At 39.0% G+C, this 27,769-nt stretch overlaps 1 protein-coding gene across 1 annotated transcript in view; it reads right to left on the bottom strand.

Annotated features, from left to right (window-relative positions):
- The window catches only part of LOC141338651 (phospholipid-transporting ATPase IF-like), a 103,831-nt gene extending 78,185 nt beyond the window's left edge, over positions 1–25,646 (bottom strand). Inside the window, exon 1 of the mRNA XM_073844252.1 lies at positions 25,407–25,646. Coding sequence (XP_073700353.1) covers positions 25,407–25,433 — 27 coding nt within the window. The 5' untranslated portion in view covers positions 25,434–25,646. The remainder of the gene's footprint in view (positions 1–25,406) is intronic.
- Positions 25,647–27,769: the final 2,123 nt, after the last annotated feature.

Genomic DNA, 27,769 nt, shown 5'->3' with positions numbered 1-27,769 from the left:
TGGGTTACATTCAACATGAACCTCATTGAGATCTCTGGAACTGAAGTATGTAGGTTCTTGAAAATAGATTCTAAAAGAAAAGTTTATGAAGAACTAGAATCTAAAATCATATTGCAATAGCATTAATACTTCTTGAGTTATAGGCACTTAAACTTTGGCAAAAGAATATTTGTGGTACTCAGACTGGTATGTTCAATGCAGTTGTCTTGATAGAAAGAAACGAAATACATCTCCAGTTTTAACATTCATTGTTCTTCCAAAATTCCTCTTTAAAATAAAAGTAGTATTGTATTTTTTAAACTGACCCACATTTGGTTTTTGACCACTGAAAATGTGTACATTTTAATAATTTACTCATGGAGCCATATTAAAATCCCAATATTTCTGGAACCGAATCTCATAGAGCATTACAAATAAAGATGCCAAAGGGAAAGTTTGTTAAGACCCAATATCTAAAAGGACATTCAAATATCTTTAATACTTCTTGAGTTACATGCACGCAAACTTTGGAGAAAAACTTGAAAAGTGCCACTTCCCCATTTTTGAATGGTCACCGTTGGCACATAATGCAACAAAGATTGCTAAAGTCAACAGATTTGACTAATATAACTACTAATCTCTGTGTAAAAATAAGATAATGATGCTGCCATCTTTCTGAAGTCATTTTTATTTCTCTGCAACTTGACTCTAAGGTGAAAATTTCCATTTTTGCCCCCTCTACAAAATACTGGATTACTTAGTAAATATTTATCCATGACATTTAATATTTTGACTTTCATCACTATCTATCTTTCCTCAGAAAAAAAAAAAAATTAGCAAATTAAAAAATTTGAGCTGGGGAAGTTTTTGAAATTGTTGATTTGACACGGAATGACCCTATATTGACTGAAATTCACAGGGTTTTTAAAACTAAAACTTAAAAAAAAACAGCATAGGTTTGACTAAAAATATAATAAACAACAACAATAATAATAATAATAATAAAAAAAATTTAACTAAAGACTAAGACTCCTTGTAAGGCATGGTAAGTAACTGACTTGGAATTTACAACTTATTTCAATATATGTGACCCTGGACCACAAAACCAGTCATAAGGTTAAATTTGACAAAACTGAGATTTATACATCATATGAAAGCTCAATAAATAAGCTTTCTATTGATGTATGGTTTGTTAGGATAGGACAATATTTGACTGAGATACATCTATTTGAAATCAGAAATCTGAGGATGCAAAAAAATCAAAAATCCTGAGAAAATCACCTTTAAAGTTGTCCAAATTAGGTTCTTAACAATGCATATCACAAATCAAAAATTACATTTTGATATGTTTACAGTAGGAATTTTACAAAAAATCTTCATGGAACATGAACTTTACTTAATTTCTTAATGATTTTTGGCATAAAAGAAAAATCAATAATTTTGACCCATGCAATGTATTTTTGGCTATTGCTACAAATATACCCCAGCGACTTAAGACTGGTTTTGTGGTCCAGGGTCACATATTATGTCAGTAGCTGCGTTTCCATTACCCCTTAAATTGCGCAAAATGAAATTGCGAATTGAAAATACGCCTAATGGAAAATGCGTCAATTGCGCAAAAAAAAAAATATATCGGCAAAAAGTTTTTACGCTCGCACGAGGTGGTTTTTCAGGCAATTTTAAAAAGGAATATTTCGCAAAACATCAATAGAAACTTTTTTTTTTTCACATTTACAAGTCACATTCGATAGATATAGCCAAAATCCCACAAAACTCTGTTGCTATGACTTATCGCGAGAAGAAAAAAATGTTTTAGTCGCATGACATAACATTTTAATCAACACTTATAAAATATCGTCAAAAGTTTGTGGAAACGCACCTATTGTTAAGTATATCAAATAGAGCTTTATTGTTAAAAAAAACAAAGCAGAGAAAAGTTTGACACATGACCCGGTCTGTATTGTCCAAAACTAACATCATCTGTGCCTTGTGACTCTGCTCTTTCAGTTGTGTGGTAATTAATAGCATTTTTTCCACATGTGCTAATAATACAAATTATAGAGATAATGAAACACGCACTGCAACAGCAGAACAAGGCAACTAATCAAGTATATCAAATTAACTAGAGAGCAAGTGATGCCGTATCTCGTCTCAGAGCTGATCCGAACACAGAAAAGCTTGTAAATATCCGCTGCGATGACCAAAGCAGAGCGACACATAAATCTGAGCCACAGCTGCGTGACGCCTCCCTTTCCTGCTCTGTGGCTAAATTTACTCTTAATTCAAAGTTACTTAACAAAGGCAGTTGAGAGGGCTGCTCTGCGTATTGCGTAACAGTCCGTGACTTTCAGTGTGAAGAATGAGTCTGCCGCTCCGCTAAAGCACCTTTAATTAAACATTCATTTGGGACGGGGAAGCTAATGAGAGGAGCGGTCAGGAAGGCCATCACTGACTCACAGCCGCTTTCTTATCCTGGTGTGACCTGTCTGATGGTCCAAATGAGCTCCTAAACATTGGCATCTCTCACGCTTACAGCAGACTGTTTAGTGTGAAACATCTGGGTAACTTGGACCAGCCACAAAGGATGAATGGACAACACATTGCCTATCTCTGAACAATTAACGTTCAATTACAGAAAAAACTGACACGGACAAAAACAGCTTATGGTGTTTTTGAAGAAATAAACACATCAAAACCGAACATTTAAGTCACATCTCAACCTGAAAGCAAATTTAGTTAGAATTTGGGTGTTCTTCATTAAAGTCTCTATTCCCAGAAGCAATCACTTTCTTGGCTATCAGTGTGAAGAAAGAGTCATTTCCTTTGCTAATGAATGGCTGTGAGGTTGCTTAGCATAATATCTCATTCAATCTTTCATGCGGAAAGTCTTTGGAGAAGTAAATATTCCAAATGGAATACAGGCTACAGTCAACAGTCGACTGATTGATAAGACCAGTGAAATTTCATTGTATTTATGACTAATTGTCATATTGCGGCAGAAACTAACAAGCTGAGAACACACCTCCACCTAAAGAGTTAAATATTAATATAAATATATTAAATGAAATCACCACCGAACATAAGCAAACACTGTTGTTCATGTAATTACTCGAGTAAACAGTTCAAAACAAAGAGTGGTTTACTTAGCATTGTCATTTGTCAATAATATAAAGGACATAATAGAAGGTCTACAGACTGCTCGGTTTTCCTATTCATTTTTCTTTAGTAAAGTGACAGTATCTCACAAAAGTGAGTACACCCCTCACATTTCGGCAACCATTTTAGTATATCTTCTCAAACGACAATACTATAAAATACATCCAAGTTTCATTTCTAGAGTAGTCAATGTGCAGCTTGTATAGCAGTATAGATATACTGTCCTCTGGAAATTTCTCAACATACAGCCATTATCGTCAAAATAGCTGGCAACAAAAGTGAGTACACCCTAAGTGATAACAGCAGTATGTTGTTCAACCATGCAAAGCCACATGTCCTATTCATCATGTTCATCATGTGATGTATTCATCACTGCAACAAGTCAGTTTGCATAGGCGTTGTCCCAGAAGGAAGCCTCTTCTAAAGCTGACTCACAAGAAAGCCCACAAACAGTTTGCTGAAGACAACCAAGAGCATGAATTACTGGAACCATGTCCTGTGGTCTGATGAGACTATAAGATAAACTTGTTTGGCTCAGATGGTGTCCAGCATGTGTGGCGATGCCCTGGTGAGGAGTACCAAGAGAATTGTGTCTTGCCCACAGTCAAGCATGGTGGTGGTAGCATCATGGTCTGGGGCTGCATGAGTGTTAACTTAATTAGTCATGAAAAAATAATGTGCTAAACAAAAATACTGAGATGTTTCTCAAATTACCTTTTTCAATTTTCCATGGTTTATGTTAGGTCGTTGTAGACTAAATGTTTATGTATGTTAAATAAAATAAAATACTTCTTTCTAAAGCTACAATTTGTAATGTCTACTTGATAATTTCTCATTTAACATAAAAATAGCTTTAAATAATCTTTTGTGGGTATTTGCACAATTGATTAATTATATGAATTAATCGACACGTCATGTATTTAATTAGATAAAAAATGTTAATCGACAGACAGCCCTAACTTAAATATGTTGTAGTGGACTCCAACACAATATTAGGACGCTTTAAAAAAACATATGACCTGTTCTTTAATGCAAGAAACTACAATCCCATGAAACCTTGTTAATGACAATTAAGAAATGATGTAGAAATATAGAACTATTGATTTAAAGACGTATTGCATTTTTAAATACATGAACATGGTAAACCATGTCTACATTATTACGGTTTTACTGTATCATCCAATAAACCACAGCCTTGGTGAACAGAAGAGACTTCTTTCAAAAACATAAAAAAAATCTTAATTATTCCAAACTTTTGACTGGTAGTGTATTGAAACTAGAGATGTTCCGATACCCCTTTTTCCTTCCCGATACCGATTCCGATACCTGGGCTCGGGGTATCGGCCGATACCGAGTACTAATCCGATACCTGGGTGTGTAATCGTATATACAGCTGTAGATAATACTAATAAATTATTTTATGGTGTGCTTCAGACTTATTCCTTAATAAAACAAACATACAGTGATATATACAGTGAACTAGAGTATTTTTATTATATGACATACATTGAACTTTTATTATATGACATATACAGTGAACTAGAGTATTTTTATTATATGACATACATTTGACAGTAATATTTTTTTCATATAGTTAGTATTACTAATCTGGTTTTCTGAGGTACATCAGCCCTGTTTATAACAGAGAATTTTGGCCAGAATTTGAAAGATTCTCACTAGATCTCGCAGCAACCTTATTCATTGTGCGGCATTTTCAAATGCTCCTCACTGGATCTCGCAGCAGTAACAGTGTTGCAAAATCAACGTTGGCTCCCGAATAAAGCTGTTCGGGGTTTGTGCAAGTTTGTTTGCATTGCAGTCCAAGCGGTCAGCGCTGAGCAGCTCAAACGTGTCGTGTTAGTTTCACTTTCGTTTCGCGTGCCATTTTATGTTTCTTATCTGAAACAGAAATGGCAGAGCTTATGAGTTGAACAACGCGGTGGTCGCGCCAGTGTGACCGCTCACGAAAATTAGTAACACTGGCAGAAAAAATGGTCACAGTCTGGAGCCCTTTAATATTACCGCAAGTGTCCCGCGCGCTTCAGTACAAGGAGTAAACAAACCACGCGCCTGTACAATTCATTAACACAGAACCACGCATTAATTCATATTTAAACAGTCGGTTTTCGGCTTAATATTAGTTCATATCACGATTTGATTTAAGTGTAATGAACTACCTTTGATTAACGCATCAAACTTTGACAAATTCCGTGACGTTCCGCGTTAAACTGTAAATTCCATTTTGACTGGATTCCGCGATTCCGTCCGTGTTTTCCACATCGCGGAAATCATAAAGCCCTACATATGAGACATACCGCAGTTTAACTGGCTGGTTGGTCCAGTCTGAGATACTGCCAAACAGCGGACAAACTGCTAGCACATTTGTATTTCTTCTTCGCTGCTCTAAACAGTGGTTGCTTGTAGTGGCAACACTGTTTGCATTCTGAGCCGCGAAGAAGAACTGGCTTCCGATTTGCTAGCGGGAATAACTTATATCTTAAGAAAATGGTATCGGATCGGTACGTGGGTTCAAGTACTCGCCGATTCCGATGCTAGATTTTTTTGTGGTATCGGCGGCATTTCCGATACTAGTATCGGAATCGGAACAACCCTAATTGAAACAATACATTTTACATTCATTGCAAAATAAGCATATACAAAAAGTAGTCTGAAAGCATAGCGACTGACTCCATAACGTCATTCGCAGTGATTCATGGTAGTGGGCGCCGGTGAAAGAGCTCTTTTGGCTTTCGATTTTCTGATTAGGGCCCAAGCCCAAAAGGGCGAAGACACTATTGATCCCCTAAGGATAATTATTATGATTATATTTTTTTTTGTTAAGGGTTTTGAGGCCCGTAACATGCATGAAAACTTTTTTTCCCTTGGGCCCGTCATCGCTGCTTTCAGCTATATTTGTTGGTGATGTATGCAGTTCCTTGTTTTTTAAATTATTACCAAAAAAAAGTTGAAATAATGCTGTCTAGTGGCTTTAACAAAAGCCTGTAACATCAATTATCAACCCTGCAGACAGTAGGTCTGTCTGGTTTATAAGTTATTATTAAAGGGGTCATGAACTGGCTTTTTTTTTATGCTATACTGTTCTCAGAGGTCCACTTACAAGATTTTAACATTAAAAACATCATAATTTAGAAATGATATGCTCTTTTGTGTCTTGTTATGACCTTTCCTGTCTAAGTGCTCCGTTGGGTTTACTCAGAAGTAAACGCCCACTGCTATGACTGACAAACTGTTTGAAGAGGACAGCGATGTGCCCATCGATGTCAAATTTTACATGTCTGTTTGACTGCCTACATCTTCACAGATGGACACTGCTGTAAACTAGGCTTAAAATGGATACATCGCAAACTATCTATAACAGACAAGGCAAAAAAGACAAGATATAGTGTTACTTGGGAGTTGTGATATTTATATCAGATCCAATGTAACTGACACAGCATTGTGAAATTGCCAGTTTCAATTTCTCCTCAAAATCCTGAATCAAACTGTGCCTTGTTTGAAAACGAATCTGCAGTAAAACGACCAGGTTCTTTCTAAAACAACTTTGTTCAAATTAAACTTTATCCATTCCTAATTAGAAGGAAGGCAACACAAAGCCAAGTTTTTCCACAACTTGGCACTGCAGAGTGTCTTATCCTCAGAGCCATCTCTTTATCCTTTTGGTTGCCGGGTAAACCTGTGTTTGACTCTCTTGTTATTTACCTACTACAAGTTGTAGTGCCTGGAGCCATCAGACATGAAATAACTAGTTATATTCCTTAAATGACTTCTCCCCCATGATTAACACCTATGTGCTATGAGCCAGACCTTTGGTCACTATCTAGCTCATCCCCCCACCATCAAGATAAGACTCCTACAGGAATTCAGGGAAAGATAGACTTTCCTTATTCAGACATGCAGTCCCACATACAGTTATATAGAAATGTACATGTATCAATGTGTTACCTTTTCTTATATTGTTGTTTCTGTTATGTATGTCGGCCTCAAACATTAATCCGCAATAGGTGAATCATTGTGCATGCTAAGACTCACGTTTAGAATCACTCAGTCAACCGAGAAGATTCATAGATCATGTTTGGTGTCTATGAGCAGCATTTATTATTCCCTAAATGTTAATGTTTGTGGCATCTTAATAACTCCTTGCTTTATATGTATTATTGAACTTTTGAAAGTTTGGTGGCCAAACAACCAATCAGCTTTCACATGCGAAACCCCATTGTGAGAGACAAAGACTTTCAATCTTCCCTCCAAAACTCAGATCAACCGGATTGGACAAGGTCCAACTGTGGGCGTGAACGACCTACAGGTTTATAAACCTTCTTCCCTCATCTCTCGCTTGCTCTTGCCTTCGGGACACAAAGACACGTCACCCGCACCTCCCCCCAGATCCATGGGGGGGGGGGGGGGTCTCACCTAGCGGAGGAGATGATGAGGCCTGCAATACTGGAAAGGACTTTCTGAACTGAACACAAACGGAACAATGCACAACAACAACAAGCTTGCAAGTATCCGTCCTTTCTACAAACGTAGATAGCTGCGTTTAAGGCGTTTTATAAAAGAAACGATTTCAGGATGTTCAGAACCGTTTCATTCCTGTCCCTTTGCAAACTCACTTTCTGTCTCTCTCTCTCTCTTACTCTCTCTCTCTCTCTCTCTCTCTCTCTCTCTTACTCTCTCTCTCTCGCGCGTTCTCTGTCTATTTGTGTTTTATGTACGTTTGTCTATGTGCGATCGTTTGTAAGTAGAATAGTTTAATAAACAACCATATATTCACATATAATGATTCTCTGTGCTGAATGCTTACATTACAAAGTCACTTAAACTGTTTCGATCTCATATTGCTACCTTAAGCCCTATTCTGTTCAATTGTTTTAACTCCGTTCTGGTTAGTAGAAATGCGTTGCCGTGACGACGGGCCAACGTCAGAGTAATGGATATCACTGAACAATTTGCTGGACAAAGAAACCAGTCGATATCATTATTACTGTTACTGATCAGAAACTGGAAATTGCGTATATTTAATGACGATTATTATACACGATTTCCTGTGAGTTAAACTACTTTCCCTGACTGAAATGTATGTTTTAAATAACTCATTTCATCCTATTCATTGGTTATAAGACCTGGTGGAGTTTGCAGTGTATATGTGATGAGAGGAACAGTCTCATGCATATACACACATATATTGATCATCTTAAATTCTTTGAGCTAACCAAAATTCTCTACATTAATTGGTGGAGAATGCGGGCAGTTTTAAACTATGTGATGTGAGCAGCTCAGGAATAATTTGTGTGTCTGCATGCTTGTGTATTCAAACTCGGCTCGCGACTCGCGTCTCTTTTGTTTGTGTGTGTGTGTGTGTGTTAGAACGGTGTGGCCAAGCCCACCTTTAACACCTTCACAGATGTTTGAGCCTCTCGCACAGAGAAACTAAACCACTGTTGAAGATGCAACTTAACTGCAGTTTATATATTGACCCTATAAAACGAAGAAATCTTTTATAGAGCGTCCTAAAGCCACCCTAAATTGAGCGAAGAAAACCTCAATTTTTGCGTGAAGAAGCTGATTGAGCGATGTTCCTCTTTCACCTTACAATGGCCATATCTTTATATTTTGAGTGTAGATAGATTAGCCATTGATGTGCACTCCAATGCTAATCAGCTATCTTGCTCCTTTGGGTTAAAACCTCAGTTTAGCTAACTGATTAGGTTGACCCCGTTTGCTCGTCGAATAGATTTAATATAGTAAACAACTTCGCGTTATTACTGTACAAATCTTGATCGAGTGTTATTTATTTGTTTTGTGCAAAGCACACACAAGTCTTGTGTCAGCAGGCTGACTCAAGATCAAGGTGCACGCATCGTAACTAAGCAACCTTTTAATAGTGTAAGCATCCTATTAAGTTAAAGTTTGCAAAACATGTACCTGTGTTCAGTAAAACGGACACAAGAAATATACACCCGCGATAACGCATCGCCATGGTAACTGCGCTTAGATGCGCGTTCAAATCCACACAAGGTGGAATCTGAAATCCCGCATAAAAGGTATTTCCTTCTATTAAAAGATAGAAGTCTGTCTAAAACCTCTTCCAATACCTATGCCTGATTTCATATTATTTTTATTTTTTTTATTTTTATTTATTTATTTTTTTTCTTTGAGCAACAACGCTTATAGATAGTCCCAGTCAGTCTCTCCCTTCTCTTTTCCTTGTGATGTTACATTATTAATTATTGTTAGTTAAACCATAATGATAATTAACATAATGTATGTTTTTTCTCTTGTGTGTGTGATTTAATTTTAATTATTTCACCGCCTTAGATTCAACTCTCCCTTTAGCAATTATAATCGTATTTGCTCATTTTAAATTTTTGATTAAACAGTCTTGATTTAAATTTAAACTTTGACCAAATCGATCAAGTTGCACTCTCACTACCCCGGGTAATTCGGCCCATCCCAGGGGGGCCTTTCTCTCTTTTGCTCTCTCAGCTCTGCCATTTCCCAGGTGTGACGACTCCATAGCGCCCCCACCCGGTGGGCCCCGTCACTGACCTCAGGGCTGGCAGTCAGCTCACTTTCTCTCTTTTGCTTTAACCCTTTATACCTCTCTTTCTGATGGATTTTGTTTTTATTTTTCTCCCTATTAGAGACTGAACCTGTCTGAACATCAGTGAAATCTTGTGGTAACTACACCGATGAACTGAATAGCTCCAAAGTGAATCGCTCATCATTAAGTTTACTCATAGTTTCCTGTGTTTACCCACACAAACTATCTGACCCCTTCTTTACAGCTAGGATAATAAGCGTTTAGTTTGCGTCACCATCTGATGACATCAGTTAAGTACGCAACACATAGCAACATTTTAGCTCATTTGTTCTGTACGGACTTGCATTGGCTCGTTGTGCTTTGTCTCTCCCTCTCTATTTGTGTCAACATGTCACCGTCCAGTCTCGCCATCCAGTCCAGACAAGGCAAAGAGGCCATCCCGCCCTGGGTCTAGTGACTACAGCCCCTGAGCGGAGAACAGCCGGACGACTGCGCACACAGGCGAATGGATCACGATCCAGTCAAGAGCTACGGCTGCAGAGAACCAATCAACTCATCTACAGCCCGGACCATCAGTGACCACGCCCTCAACAAGATCGTCTGACTAAAGCCGCAGCGGAGAAAGCTTCACCCACGACGGAACCAGGACAGCGCGCAGAACCGCCTAGACCATCTGGATGCTCAGAGATAGCGGATGAAGAGGACAAGGACCTACACGAGGAGAGAGGAGAAAAGCTTCAAGACACGCCTGCAACACCCCCACAGACAATGGCCCCAGGCAGACAGCAACACTCATGCCACGGCCAAAGCCTTTTAAGGCCTCCTGCAAGCAGCCTACGCCGAAGTTCAAGTAACGACTCCGCAAAGAAACACAAAGTGAGCTGAACCCAGCACACCTAAAAGAACTCAAATGCTTGCAGATAACAATATGAACAAACAGGAGAGCTCAACACAAAATCTCTCCCGGGCCTAACAGCCCACCGTTCACACCTCACACGCCAGCAAGCTGGCCGAGAATCTGACAGCTGTCACCAAAACGCTGTCTTCCTGAACACTGCAGTAGGCTACAACACACGCCTGTCTGCAAAACATTGACTCTTAAGCAAGAACATTTGCCCAGTGTGACCACGAGACAGATCTGCTTAGCTCCACCTCCAGCTAACAGGACCCCAGCCATTTGTACCAGCAGTCAAAACTGTCAAAACTGAATACAGCAGCTGAGCAATTCCACGCAAATGTCAACCTTACCATGAAAAAATTAAGTTTATACAAAAAGAACAAAACCCTGTTTAAGTTGTGCATTTAGGTCTGTATTTAGCTGCATCAACGTGCTTTAATAGAAATTTGAAGGAAATTGCTATGTTTTTCCACCACGTATGATGGGTGTACCTATTGTAAAATTACATTTTCATTCGACTGTATTTCATGGTTTCAAATGAGAGATTAAAGACTGTATATTTTTTAATTGTGTCAACAGTAAGTATTTTGTAGAAAGATGGAGGCCTGTATGAAAAGTAAATAAACTCACTTTGTCGAAACAGCTATGATTTTTGGATTTATTAGGGCTAGATTTATGACGTCAGGACGCTTCAGCGTTGTGTCACGTCCGTAACGTTTTAAAGATTAAGTTTATTTAATTTAGTAATTACTAATGCAATTAACTTGAAACTTTCTGTACAAAGCCAACTTATGGCCATGCTTATTATGATCAACAGCCCATCTCAATTCTTTGCTCTTATCAGCCATAATAATGCGTTACGGACGTGACCGTTACGGACGTGACTCTTACAGATGCTTCATATTAATTCATATGCATACTGGCACACAAGCAGGCCCGGTTCCAGAACTAAATCACTGAGGGTGCTTCCTAAATTAATGAGGGTGCTCTAACATTATACCATCATAGTCGACATTAGGGCGCGACACTGATGGCGCGCGTTGCTATTTTAAAATCAAAATACTTCATTTTTGTATGTAATGGCAAATTGATTATACTTTCGTTTTTTTATTAACTTAATTTAGAAAAAAAAAACGTTTGGAGCATTTTTGTTCCTAAAATATAAGTTTTTATTTTATTTTATTATTTTTTTTTTTAAGGAACAGCGCCCAGTGGTAGACTGATCAGTCTGTTAATTTGATCAGTTTGCCTACTCATCACGATTTGCATAAAATCTATAGATATGAAATAGTTCAAGTATAAAACAATGTTAGTTTAAACGTTAAACCTAGAGATAAATGTGCGGTATTAGGCGCATATCCAAATAGTTTGTGCAGAGAGTGGAAGCTGAAGACGCAGGACATGGGCGCCAGTGCATTTTTTTCAGTGGAAGCAATTTAAAATTATCTGTCATTTTTGCTCACAAAGGTAAGAGTAGGTTAATACATCATTCGGTACTGTAAAGGGTGTACTTTTATTTGTGTGCACTTAAAAAAAACGTATAAAATAGTTTTAAATTATTACTTAACGAAATAAAACAAATAGAAAACAAAAACTCTCTCATTATGTAATCCGAAAAGATAAATTTCTCTTTAAAGGCGCGTCCAAAAAGGATTTTTGTTACACTGACTCAGAATACACTAGTTTATTAATATATAATTTAAATAAGCTTTACTCTTTCTGGCCCGGCACATTCAGTGTTATTTATTTACCTTTGTGGCAATTTTCAGCATATTGTGTGCTTGAGCGCGGATCTGTTCCAGCTGCGCTGCAGTCCGTGCCCGATCTCGAAAGTGAAACCGAAAGTGAAGTCTCCTGTTGTTTCCACCAGCGCTGCATTTTTTTCTTCACCATAATTTATGGATGTCTAAAATATTAAAATAAGGAGAAACCTAAAACAGATAAAACCGGTGCCCGTCCGCCTCTGAACTTTGACGTGAAAATTGGCCTTGAAGCCCAGCAACTAGAGGTGTAAAAAAGTCGGGCTAGTCGGCCGAGGCTGAAATGCAACGCTCTAATTGACTGCTTTGATGCGTTACAATATGGTAGGGCATTGTTTTAATGCTTACAGCAGAAAAATAAATGTTTTTTTTAATGATTACTCACTGGATTGTTATCTAAATCTGCAATAAAATGATATTATTACAGCTTTAACTGAGGGTGCTATTGATTTCGTTTGAGGGTGCTTAGCACCCTCAAGCACCCCGTAGAACCGGGCCTGCACACAAGTTGATGATCGATAGCCTGTGTATTTCTATTATACTGTGACCTGTTTGAGTTTTTTTCTATCATAACATTTTAGAAATTAATTCATTCTAAAATTTCAGAAATTGCGTTCTCAACTAAAAATAGCGCGGAGATGGACTGCATTTACTGTGCAGAAATGCACAGGCGGACTAAAGGGAAAAAATCGTCAAAACTATTTGAAATGTCATATAATTTCCATTGTCAGTATTATCTTATTTAAACATTTTATGTATTTCAAATAACTTGTGTCGCTATCTGCGCTGCATTCATGCATAGAGCAAGATTTTGCGTGTTCTGCGCGCATGCTGCTGAGTGAGCAAGAGATGTTCTGTGGGGTTTCAACACTCATATTTGTCTAAATATTCTTTTCTTCATTACAAATCTTGTTTGGTTTTATTTTGTATCATTGCATGTTAAAAATAATTCACTATTTTATGCAGATGCAAAATGAAGATTAGGCTTTCCCATTTTATAAATATTTGTACAAAATATATTCAGCATATTTAATAACCTGTTTTGTATCTTTATTATTTAATGCATAAGCGATTTATTAAAACAAGTTTATGCTGCGACATATGCGTAATCTTGATTAACAGCAACTAATGATCAACGAATTGGAACGGCATCGGTCAATTAGATCATTTTAAAACGTCAAATATATCCTTCAATTTGCAGGTTATAACTCCGTTTGTCTCGGGTGTAGACTTGTGAAAATTTAGGCTATTTTAATGCGGATCCCCACTCTAGCATTAACCTCATTTATTACTGATATTTAAGGGTTTGTGCGGAAAACTAATGCGCATGCATGACAGGGAGGTGTATGCGTGATCACTTTTTTTTCTGATAAAGCATTTTTTTCTGATAATGAAACATTCAGTTCGAACCTGATTTAACGTAAGCTTTTAATTTTATTATTTGTATTTTTTATTTTTTTTTTACAAATAAAGACAGACAGGATGCGCTTTCTGCCATCTCTGTCTCTGGCTGGAGCGTTTCTCAAAAAAAGAGCCAGAACTCAGCCTGTCTCACATAGGCTACAAGAGATATGTCTAGCTTAAAATGTCTACTTTCAAACGAACCAATTAAAAACGAAATTAAACACTCTCTGTTTATGTAATATGAAGGCTTTATTTCTCTCTAAAGCCACATCCAGTATAGGCCTGTGGAGATGCGAGTCAGCACTGTGAATTTCATCTGGCAGCTCACAAGAAAACATTAGTTTATTAATAAAAACATTAAAATGTCTCATTTTTGTATACATTAATTAGTTAAATAATGGCCTAAACGAATGTTTATTACTTACTATAAGTTACTATTAGACGTCTCAGTTAAAGTTTTTAAAGCATTTTATACGCATTTCCATAGTCGGATAAATTCCGCTTTCAGAACGGTCACGTCCGTAACGGAGAGATGTCACGTCCGTAACGCTGATTTTTCCTCTGAAACATCAAAGCGAAAATTTAAACAAAATTGATGTTTTAGGTTTTGTAAATAGCCAACCCTTGTCAATTTGGCAGATATTGTTACTTCTGGTTTGTGCACTGTAAATCGCAGAAATTTTACAAAATATGTTGTCTCCCAGAAACTCGAGTCTTTTTTTGTCACGTCCGTAACGTATGTGTATTTCCCTCATTTAAAATATAAAACAGGGTTTTAGACTGAAACTTTTCTGATGTCTGGACTCTATTTTAAGGGGTTTCAAAAATGTAAAGAGATGGTTCAATATATTGGTAAAGAATAAAATTTATGAGGATTTATATTTCAGGTTTTGACCTTGAATGTCACGTCCGTAACGCTGGAATTGCTCAGCTAAGAACACGACTGCTACGACCAGCATCTGAGCCTACGTGAGACAACGCGACAGGCACCAAGGGAAGATGGCATCAACGCCAGAAAATCTTTCCCCTCAGATATCCACATCACACTGTGAGTCACCACCCAAATGCTACAGCCTTCTTCCGTACAGCGATTGCTCGATTCAGCGGACTCTACAGACCGCCGGAAAACAGCCAAGCACCAGAAGGCAATAAAGATTAGCAAAGTGATTGTCCAGCTGCCCCATGCCAAGGGGGGATGTCTGACTGACCAAGGTGAACAAACATACAGTGGTGTATGGGAGCTGAACACGCAGCGACATCACTGTGTGGGAGTGATCTGAGATCAGTGCAGGCCAACACTGAGGACACCTGTGCTCTGAACTTAACCTGGAATAGACAATGCAAACCTGCTACTTCCTGTTTCTCACAGCCCTACGATACTCCCTCAACTGCGAGAAAGCCGTGCTAGATAAGATTACTCCCAGATGTTTACACTCTGGCGAACGAACTACCTGCATCCACCAAAAGGGGTCACTGTTCGGCTCAAAACACAGTGTGGCTAAAACCCTAACGCTGCACACACACTCAATGGAATACGTGAAGCAGTGCCCACTGTAGAAGCCACACCCCCTTTCTGAAAAGTAATCTTTTGCAGTGTACATACCATTCAGGTATTTCAAAGACTTTAAACAATTCCGTCATGAAGAGCCTAAGGGAAAATGGCCACTCAGAAGTGGTGCCAAGCTGCTCTCCACATATGACGATGATGCAGAACTAATGTCATGTACAAGGCTCTCAGCAGAGCCCAGCACCCAGATGACAACAGCTGCGCTGCACAAACCATCCAGCGATGTGCCAATCGCACCAAAAGACAGAGGGAATCACAGAGACCTGCCACCAACGTGTGATGTTTATAACTATCAATGCCTGCAGACCAAGGGTCCCACGCACACAACCCATGTGCTTATAGACCAAAGAGCGAGGCAAGACACGCCCAGAGCAGGTACCTAGTGGAAAACGACAAGCCTGTCCCACTGCAACACCTTAAGCCGGGCCACATGACATCACAGCACGAGTGACGGCAATCGGATCAACCCTTGTGTCGCAGCAACTCACAAGAACTCCCTCTTAAAATTGCTAACCTGCATAGACTCAAAGTAGACTAAGCTCAGTTTCAAACAACAACACTCAGTTTGAAAGAGCCGAGCATCAACACCTGCTTCAGACAAGCATTGCCATCACAATAGGAACATTACATGCTATTCGTGGAAAAACAGTGAAAGGCCCAGTAAAAAACTGAGGGATTTTGTGGCTGCCTAAGGTTCTCAACAACAAAAAACCCACCCACCCAACCCAAGCATCGCTTCTAAGCCACAAGCAAACCCCTCACGCTGCTACGCCGCCTGCATCACACCCATGCACACTGGCTCCACCTACAAAATAGCTCTGCTAAAGCAGCCTCTGCCAATGCTGACACTCAACCTTGCACTGTCCGACCACACTAAGGCACTAAGCCGAAAACAACTCAGTGATGTCACACACATGCCGCATCTAGATGACACATCCTCACATTTGTTCCTGATAACCAAACACCGCCACAGCTCCCAGCTTTCCAGGAACAAAGGGGGGTCATTGCTGATGTATGCCCAAGATGCACCGTGCAGAATACACCAGAGTACCAAAGCCACTACCAACGCAAAGTGGCACACTGCCAAGCATGCAGTGACAGAGGACATCAGAATATGCTAAGTTTGATGCCAGCTCGAAACCAGCGGATTTCAAACGACACAGCCTCTCTACGATGCAAAACAGCAAGTCGACGAGAAACATCTGTGAACGTTTACCACCAGATGGCACCAGAAACGACACCCGTGTCAACTTAGAGACCACCCGTGTCACCACCTACATTGCTCACCAGTACTTCAGTGAAACATGCCTGAGTGCGACACCCGCATCCAAAGAGCGCAGGAAGCCAAAAGCATGCCGCAGCCAGCGAGATTCACAATAGGAACTGTGAACCAGCGTGTCTCGGACATCCAGCCCTGCCACTCACCAGGACCAACTGGAGACTCAGCAGAGTACAGAGAACGGCATCCTTCAGCCTAAAGCAGCCAACGGCCTGCAATGGCAGAGAAAGGAACAGCAGGACTGCGACAAATGGACAACTCACATCCAGCCTGGACAACCAGGAGCTGAGCAGCATCGTCTTCTCCTTGGCCCACACCCTCAAGGGCCTCAGACAGGAGGTAAATGAACTGAACCTGCAAGTCTCCGAGTACCAAAATTAACCGACACCCACAAGGACAGCTGGACATGCCTGCTTTTCAAGAACAGAGTTTCTGATGCTAACAAAGAGCTCCTTGAATGAAACTCCACTGAGAAGTACTGAAAGGTAAACTTCTGACTCCTTGCCCAACGCAACACCGCATTAGACTTCCTAAAAGGAAAAAGCATCCCATGAGACCAGCCGACACCTCAGGAGCAGCCAGACAATGTTGAATGGAGCAACGGGCCCACAGGCCCAACAGCAAAACCCCTACCAACACCACTCAGACCCGCTCAAGTCAGTGTCGACACCCCCAACATCAGACGCCTGATGACATTTGAGCAAAACAGCGGGATAACAGACACCTGCTGGAACTACCTGCCCTCTCACAAGTGAGAGTCCAACCAGCGATTCCAGACTGCAGGGACCACAGATACTAGATAACAACCACCTGACACAGACCAACCTGGGTCAGGATGACAAGTGACAGTGCCTCGACACCTGTTGCACAAAGCTCGAGGACCCATACCTTGCCACTGTCTACATTATCACACCTGATAACGTCGACCACGGCACCACAGCCACTCCTTGAAGCACCAACCTCCAGAGAGCCACCTCTCTCTTCCAGCCATGAGTGCCGGGTGCATGCCTGATTGTTCCGCACCTTTGACGTCGCTCGCTGTTGTCTGTTGGACGGACAACAACGTTCGAAAGAGGGGATATGTAGTGCCTGGAGCCATCAGACATGAAATAACTAGTTATATTCCTTAAATGACTTCTCCCCCATGATTAACACCTATGTGCTATGAGCCAGACCTTTGGTCACTATCTAGCTCATCCCCCCACCATCAAGATAAGACTCCTACAGGAATTCAGGGAAAGATAGACTTTCCTTATTCAGACATGCAGTCCCACATACAGTTATATAGAAATGTACATGTATCAATGTGTTACCTTTTCTTATATTGTTGTTTCTGTTATGTATGTCGGCCTCAAACATTAATCCGCAATAGGTGAATCATTGTGCATGCTAAGACTCACGTTTAGAATCACTCAGTCAACCGAGAAGATTCATAGATCATGTTTGGTGTCTATGAGCAGCATTTATTATTCCCTAAATGTTAATGTTTGTGGCATCTTAATAACTCCTTGCTTTATATGTATTATTGAACTTTTGAAAGTTTGGTGGCCAAACAACCAATCAGCTTTCACATGCGAAACCCCATTGTGAGAGACAAAGACTTTCAATCTTCCCTCCAAAACTCAGATCAACCGGATTGGACAAGGTCCAACTGTGGGCGTGAACGACCTACAGGTTTATAAACCTTCTTCCCTCATCTCTCGCTTGCTCTTGCCTTCGGGACACAAAGACACGTCACCCGCACCTCCCCCCAGATCCATGGGGGGGGGGGGGGGGGGTCTCACCTAGCGGAGGAGATGATGAGGCCTGCAATACTGGAAAGGACTTTCTGAACTGAACACAAACGGAACAATGCACAACAACAACAAGCTTGCAAGTATCCGTCCTTTCTACAAACGTAGATAGCTGCGTTTAAGGCGTTTTATAAAAGAAACGATTTCAGGATGTTCAGAACCGTTTCATTCCTGTCCCTTTGCAAACTCACTTTCTGTCTCTCTCTCTCTCTTACTCTCTCTCTCTCTCTCTCTCTCTCTCTCTCTTACTCTCTCTCTCTCGCGCGTTCTCTGTCTATTTGTGTTTTATGTACGTTTGTCTATGTGCGATCGTTTGTAAGTAGAATAGTTTAATAAACAACCATATATTCACATATAATGATTCTCTGTGCTGAATGCTTACATTACAAAGTCACTTAAACTGTTTCGATCTCATATTGCTACCTTAAGCCCTATTCTGTTCAATTGTTTTAACTCCGTTCTGGTTAGTAGAAATGCGTTGCCGTGACGACGGGCCAACGTCAGAGTAATGGATATCACTGAACAATTTGCTGGACAAAGAAACCAGTCGATATCATTATTACTGTTACTGATCAGAAACTGGAAATTGCGTATATTTAATGACGATTATTATACACGATTTCCTGTGAGTTAAACTACTTTCCCTGACTGAAATGTATGTTTTAAATAACTCATTTCATCCTATTCATTGGTTATAAGACCTGGTGGAGTTTGCAGTGTATATGTGATGAGAGGAACAGTCTCATGCATATACACACATATATTGATCATCTTAAATTCTTTGAGCTAACCAAAATTCTCTACAAAGTGCAAATAGAAACAGGCACTGATCTGAATCTGCAGAGGCGGACTTTCGTCACACTGTGACTTCAATACAAGCCGTTCTTAGAGTAACGCCTAAAGTGTACTTCGTTTTTGTACACAGATTTTCATTATTAGTGGGGCTTTAGGATGCTTTCACTTTCACTTTCATTTTGAATTTGTGATCTAAAGACTAAAACAAACGCTATGGATTCATTGTTATTCTTAATAAAAACCACAACAACTATAAAGAGTTATACGCGATTAATCGGATAATTATAATTATCTTTTTCTGTTACAAAAATAGACCTAAGCGAACAATAGCCTTAAAAATGACTTAAAATACATGTAGTCAATATCTGAAGTGGATCAAAGAAGTTGTCCTAAGACAAGAACTGATATTGTTTTGCTTTTAGGATGACTTTGATGAAAGGTTTTATTCCACTTCAAATGTTGACTACTGTATAACAGCAATGAGATAACAACAATCAGTTCAATTAGAGTATCAAAAGCAAGTAATCATATAGTTTTATTGAACGAAACGGTATTATTGGATTAAGACTCATCGCTAGTGTGAAGTACAATTTATTTTTGATTTGTTGGTAGTTAATAGTTATTATTGTTAAGAGTCAGGACTACTCATACTATAGACCGGTGTGTTTTTGCATTCACATCCAGTGTGCACAAAAATATAATGAAAAATAGTGAATCGCGATTAAAAATCGGGACCTCAAGAATCGATTTGAATCTAATCGTGAAGTACAGAAACATTCCCACCCCTACTAAAAACCAAAGTATACTTTGGCCTTAACAAGACAACTTTTGAGTTGTGAAACTTCCAGGATGTTTTTATACTACAATGACCTCTTATATGTCCAAAAATCAAAGAAAATTTCAATTAAATTCAACACCTCCACTTGGAGAAAATTGGATTTTTGCTTTAGGACCCCTACTATTGCACTCCGTTAGGCTGCCGCCACACTTCAAGATGCAATGCACAGACCCAATATTATGGCATAGTCCAGATGTCCCGCCTGTTTACATTTACATACCTACTTTGCTTACACCAGAAAAGCACTCTGACTTCTCTCCGAGAAGTGCATTTCACCAATGACTCATGTGGCCACCAGCACTCAACGCACAGAACATAAGCAGCTATTCATAAAGTAAAATATTAACTGAATGGCCACATCTACTGGAATAAATATCACATTAAGAATGAATACACCATGCATTAAATATATATGCATCGACTGATTCTGAGTTACGTGAGTGTGAGCTGGAATCAGCTGGTATGGCAGCAGATGAGCTTGTGTATGATGACGTTGGCAACCGAAAAGCAAACAGACTGCAGATCACATTAGGCTTTAGTGCTCTGCCCTGACTCTAAGCCCTGCCATAACAAGACACTTCCCATGACTCACTGAAACATGAAGAAACATAAGTAGCCTTGTGTAAATTAGGGTGTAAGGAGGAAGGAATGAAACATTGAGAGAGATCATCGCATTAAGGGAAATGTCTTTAATGCACTCTTCAACTCAAGTTGAGTTCTGTATGAACGCACCCACTCAATGCAACACAACAACTGCTAGATTATTTTCCAGTTTTGAAGAAAAGAGTGGTTGCTTGCTCAAAGGTCACAACAGCAGTGCTAGGATGTTGTGGGCGGTTTGTAGGCCCACCTCAAACATATATGCCATCCTGGTCTCTAGATATGACTCTAGTCCCACTTAACCTGTAAACACAGCTCAAGATCATCCACCTGCATAATTTTATTTCTGTTCATCATTTTCCCAAAACACATCGGAATAATTCAATGCAGAGACAAGCAAAAACACAGATTTGTAACATGATGCCTGAAATGGAGATTCATAAATGTAAATCTGCAAACAACACATAAAGCACACATGCTGATCCCTGTAGTCATACAAAAGTGTCAGGGCACAAAAAACAAAACAAAAAAACAATTAAAATAATATAGCTGTAAGCAGCGATGACGGGCCCAAGCCACCAGCGCAATCGCTATCCCAGTAGCATCAGGAAAATGGTGTCTCTAGATCATGTTGACCAAGTTTGAAAGCAATCGGGTAAAAATCCTAGGACAAGTATATCAAATTCCAGAGCATGTGTTTTACACAAAACTCTGAATAACCAACTTCCTGTCGGGATGAACTAATGACATGCATTGCAAAAGTTGTTCTGCTCGATGAGTTCAATATGTGTACGAAGTTTCATATGTGTAAGTGCAAGTATGTGTGATATATGGCCCTCCAAATTAGGGATGGGCATTTCTGCTCGTATTTCATTTCGAGTAATCCACAGATTTGAGAAACGAGTACTCGATTAATCGGGGGTGGAGTTTAAGCAAGGGGTGCTTCTCCCGTTACTTTAAAACAACAGCAACCGAAGCCCTGTGCGCTTTAGAAGACATTTCCGCTCTGTGCTCCGGTTTGTCTCTAGACCGTAACTTCTCACAGCCGTAACCAATCAAATATCAGACTACCGCCCAAATACCAGCATAACCAATCAGAAAGAATGAAAGTAGTTAAGTTTTAAAAAATGCATTTTTAGAGCCAATTGATCATCATTTTCATGCTTGATCGTCGCTGATGGGTTCGAGTAATCGATTAATCGAGTACTCGTGCACATGCCTACTCCAAATTCTAGGGGGCACTGTAGAGTCCCCTTGCCACGCTTATGTACAAGTCTCTGCCCGGCCCTAATGGCCGCAGATTTCAAGGTGCGTGCCAATTTTCAAGAGTTTTTGAGCATGTTAAGGGCTACAAACCCCCCAAAAACCTTGAACAAAAATAATAATAACTAAGAAAGAAGAATCCTTCGGCCCTTTGGGCTTAGGCCCTAATGAATATTTGCTAAAATGTACTCACCCTCAGATCATCCTCTTCCAAGATGTAGATGAGTTTGTTTCTTCATCAGATTTGTAGAAATGTAGTATAGCATCACTGCGCTCATCAATGGATCCTCTGTAGTGAATGGGTGCCGTCAGAATGAGAGTCCAAACAGCTGATAAAAACATCGCAATAATCCACAAGTAATCCATATCACTCCAGTCCATCAGTAAACATCTTGTGAAACCAAAAACTGTGTGTTTGTAAGAAAAAAAATCCATCTTTAAGACGTTTTTAAACTTCAACCTGTTGCTTCTGGCTAAAATACGAGTCCTTAATAATGCTACTTCCAGCAAAAAAGTCATCTTGTCTGAATAAGATGAGAAATCTGCACAGATCAAGCAAAGTTTACAAGCCAAAACAGCTCTAAACAAATGCATGGGAGGACTTTGATGCGAGAGACAACAGAAGATAAAGCGTTATTATGGATTACGGCCTCGTATTTTAGACAGAAGCAATGATTTGAAGATTTGAAAACATGTTAATGATGGATTTGTTTCTTACAAACATGCAGTTTTTGTCTTCTCAAGATGTTAACTGATGGACTTGAGTGGGTTATTGTGATGTTTTTTTCAGCTGTTTAGACTCTCATTCTGACGGCACCCATTCAATTCTGAGGATCCATTGGTGAGCAAGTGATGAAATGCTATACTTCTTCAAATCTGATGAAGAAACAATCTTGGATGGCCTGAGGGTAAGCAAATTTTAATTTTTGGCTGAGCTATTCCTTAAAATCTATTTGGTTGTTTTGATTGTTGCAATAAAAAAAAAAAACTACTACTACTACTACTACTAGGATAAATGGGCTTGCCTTGGCAACTCCATTGATGATTTTAGGATGTGCAACAATGTGTGTAAATGACAGAGGAAGTGGTAGTGAAAAACTGATCACAACACCTGAAGTATAATATGAACAACTGAAAAAAACTGACAGGAACAATTACAAAACTACCAAATGAGGGAAGTTCTGAAAACTATTCAAGTGCAACACTGCCACAAGAAAACTGTTGCAAAACACCAATTGCTCAGTACACAGATGGGAAAAAGCCACCTGAAACATATGTGAAAAACAGAAATGTGGTTTCCATCTCCACTGTTTACAGTCAAAGGGCAGCAGTGTCTGAAATGAGAGCACTTCTAAACACTTCCTGTGACATTAAGCCACAACCTTCAGACTGACATGATAAGATATATTAGTCGTTTGCTTTTATACCCAACTCTTATCTAGTCTTCTAATATTGTCTGTAAATTACTGTAAGCCAGATAGCAGTAGATCGAAACCAACAAAATAAGCAAGGCGAAAAAAGTAGGCTACATTATACCATATTCAAACAATGATCTTCTATAGAAGGTTTGCATAAAACTATAGAGGGTTAAATAAAGATATTAGCCTAATATTTCCCCTACCTGACAGGAAATGATAAGAACAAACACAAATGTTGTCAATATTCTTGCTCTGGAAATCCTGGTTAAGTTTGGCCAACCACAGTTTTTTCCACTCTTATTTGTTATAACTTTTGGCCATCTATAGTTCTTCAAACGTTTTTCCTGGTTTGGTGGATTAGTATGTGACAATAAATGAAAATTTCCAGCAGCAATAATTAACTTAATATGAGAGTTAGTTCGGATCAGTGGCATTGTTTACATTAAGTGCCGCCAATATGGCCAACTGAACACTACTGAAGAAACAGTTCATTCACAACTTAAAACTTAATTTAAAAATGAACAAAAATGGCTCAAAAACTGGGGTGTAGATGCAAATTAGTCTATAATTAAGTGAAAAGTTTTAAAAATAGATTTGTTATCCATCTAAATATCTTAAAACCATCACACAATGCGAATGTAAAGCATTCTTGCAACATTGTTGCATTGTATACTTTAGGGCTGCAACGATTAATCGAACGATGTTGTGAGGCGCGTCTAGACAATGAAGCCGGTACTTTGATTAGTAGTAAATCTCCATCACGTGCGTTCAGCTGGAGCGGCAATTCAAACACCCCGCCGTAAATCACTGACAAGCCACGCCAAATCGCGCTGAAAATCGAATTCGATTTTCATTCGATTTTTGGATTCGATTTTTTTTTCATTTGATTTTTGTCTAGACGCGCCTCACAACATCATTCGATTAATCGTTGCAGCCCTAGTATACTTCTACATTGGGCTTTTCTAAAGATATATCTTCCCAAACCATAACTATACTGAATAATAACACTTTTATTTTACATCCAAAGTGGCTAAAACACCCACTTTGTTAGGTATTTTTACTCATAATTTACTCTAAAGAAATGTTAAGACAGAAAATACACTTTGAACCATCTACGGAGGCGATATTTTAATTACAATGTGACCCTGGACCACAAAACCAGTCTTAAGTAGCATGGGTATATGTGCAGCAATAGCTACATATTTTTGCCAAAAATAGTTAGGATATCAAGTAAAAAATCAGGTTCCATGAAGATATTTTGTAAATTTCCCAATGTAAATATATCAGAACTTAATTTTTGATTCGTAAAATGCATTGCTAAGAATACATTTAAACAACTTTAAAGGCCTTTTTCTCAATATTTAGATTTTTTTGCACCCTCATATTCTAGATTTTCAAATAGTTGTAACTCAGCCTATCATAACAAACCATACATCAATGGAAAACTTTGTTTTCAGATTATGTACAAATCTAAATTTATGACTAGTTTTGTGGTTCTGGGTCGCATATGACAGCTACAGATTACTAATATATCATATGACAGATGAACAACAGAGGAATTCACTACATGGGAGTCAATCTAGCTATTTAAAGCAGTTTTTTGCTTTATGTTTGTTTAATCAAAGCAGGTGAAGTCAACAAGTCAAACTTTTAGCAATATTATTGAAGCGCAGAAAAAAATATTATTAAAGTACTACAAAAACAAACTACTGTCAGAAAGGAGGAAACAAATAAACAAACAAACACACAAACAAAAACAAGCCGCAATCACGAGGATCTGCAGGTGAGCCTCGCTGCAAACACTTCCCTCCAAAACGATTTAAACACAAAACCGTTAAATTAACTCTCTATTAGCGCTTCGAATAACGTCGTTTTTGACCACCTGCTGCAAAACAAATTAAACAGACATATTACAATACATACACTCTTTAAATTACGCAAAAGGTTGCCTTGTGCCTTTATTAAACTAAATTTAAATTGGCAGGGAAATTATTTAACTAGCAAGACGTTACACGCTAGCCTCAAGCTAACTCAAAACCGAAACTTAGAAACACCGCAGCACCAAAACAGAAAACAGTTTAAATGGCTCGTTACCAGCTGCTGTCGGATCCAGCGAATCATCCTGTCTCGAGCTAGCGCAGTGAGCTAGCCCGCTCCGCCGACACAAATCCCCGCAGCATCAATAAAACCGCTTCCCGAGGCGCGTCCTGCTCTCCGCATTACAGTGAGAACGAGCGAACGCCGAGAGCGCCAAGACCCCGACCCATCCTGATACTCGAACCCAATGCGGCGAAGTGGAAACGCGGATACAAACACACACACACTCACTCTCACACCGACTGCGCTTGACTGAGATGAATTCTGACTGACAACATCCCGGAAGTGACGTCACCTCCCCCCGGGCCGAGCTCTTCAACGGCTCGAAAGTTGTTTCACACGTGCTGCAGGAATTCCTCGGTCTGCTCGTAAAATATTTAAGTGCTGGCGTGAGTATGTTGTGTTTCGGCGTTAGCTTGGAAATAATCACATTTTTTTCATGGACTGAAATACAGACACTGGTATTCCTGATACATATCACCTCACCTTAATTTTAAGGGAAGAGTTAAGCATTGAAAAGCAATGAAATGAAGATTATGTCATCACTAGGCGCGTTTCCATTTCAGATTTGCGCAAATCTTTGGCGATATTTTATAAATGGCTATTAAAAAGTATTGCGAAATGACAGTGTTTCCATTAACCGATGTTACGCAACTAAAACTTATTTTTTGTCAAATATTTAAATGTGAAAAAAACGTTTCCGTTGTTTTTTTGCAAAATACTCCTTTTTTCGAATTGCCTGAAAAACCACCTCATGCGAGCGTGAAAACTTTTTTGCGATATGTGAGAGTTTTTGCGCAATTGACACGTTTCCATTGGGCATATTTTCAATTCGCAGTTTTAATTACGTTTTAGTCGCATAACATCGGTTAATGGAAACACCGTAATTTCGCAATACTTTTTAATCAACGTTTATAAAATATGGCCAAAGTTTTGCGCAAATCCGTAATGGAAACGCAGCTAGTAGCTGCGTTTCCATTACCCCTTAAATTGCGCAAATTGAAATTGCGAATTAAAAATACGCCTAATGGAAAGGCCTCAATTGTGCAAAAACTCTCATAAATCGCAAAAAAGTGTTTACGCTCACATGAGGTGGTTTTTCAGGCAATTCGAAAAAGAAATATTTCACAAAACAGCAATAGAAATGGTTTTTTTTTCATTTACAGGTCGATTCGATTAAATATAGCCAAAATCCCACAAAAATCCATTGCCATGACTTATCGCGAGAGGAAAAAATTACGTTTCAGTCGCATAACATCGGTTAATGGAAACACCGTCATTTCGCAATACTTTTTAGTCGACACTTATACAATATCACCAAAGATTTACGCAAATCTGTAATGGAAACGCACCTACATTCGATTAAATATAGCCAAAATCCCACAAAAATCCATTGCCATGACTTATTGGGAGAGGAAAAAATTACGTTTCAGTCGCATAACATCGGTTAATGGAAACAACGTCATTTCGCAATACTTTTTAGTCGACACTTATACAATATCACCAAAGATTTACGCAGATCTGTAATGGAAACGCACCTACATTCGATTAAATATAGCCAAAATCCCACAAAAATCCATTGCCATGACTTATTGGGAGAGGAAAAAATTACGTTTCAGTTGCATAACATCGGTTAATGGAAACACCATCATTCCACAATACTTTTTAATCAACATTTATAAAATAGCTTTGTTTTGGGCGGATCTGTAATGGAAACGCAGCTATTGCTGTTTTGTGAAATATTTATTTTTTCGAATTGCCTGAAAAACCACCTTATGTGAGCGTAAAAACTTTTTTTCTGATATATGGGAGTTTTTGCGGAATTGACAGGTTTCCATTAGGCGTTTTTTTAATTCACGATTTCAATTTGCGCAATTTGAAGGGTAATGGAAACGCAGCTACTTGGCGTATTTCCATTACAGATTTGCACAAAACTTTGGCACTATTTTATAAATGTCGATTAAAAAGTATTGCGGATTGATGCCGTTATGATGTTATGTGACTGAAACGTAATTTTTTCCTCTCACGATAAGTCATGGCAACGGATTTTTCTTGGATTTTGGCTATATTTAATGCCATGTGACCTGTAAATGTTTCCATTAGCTTTGTTTCCATTACCCTTTAAATTGCGCAAATTGAAAATACGGCTAATGGAAACGCGTCAATTGCGCAAAAACACTGTCATTTCGCAATAATTTTTAATCAACATTTATAAATTATGGCCAAAGTTTTGCGCAAATCTGTAATGGAAATGCAGCTACTGTAGACCCTTAAATTGCACAAATTGAAATTGCAAATTGCAAATACGCCTAATGGAATCGTGTTTATTGCGAAAAAACTCCCGTTTATCGCCAAAAAAG

The sequence above is a fragment of the Garra rufa genome, chromosome 7 (assembly GCF_049309525.1).
Source record: "Garra rufa chromosome 7, GarRuf1.0, whole genome shotgun sequence".
In the NCBI taxonomy this organism is placed as follows: Eukaryota; Metazoa; Chordata; class Actinopteri; order Cypriniformes; family Cyprinidae; genus Garra; species Garra rufa.
Note: the sequence above shows the minus strand (reverse complement) of the source record. Positions and strands in the feature narration are given on the sequence as shown.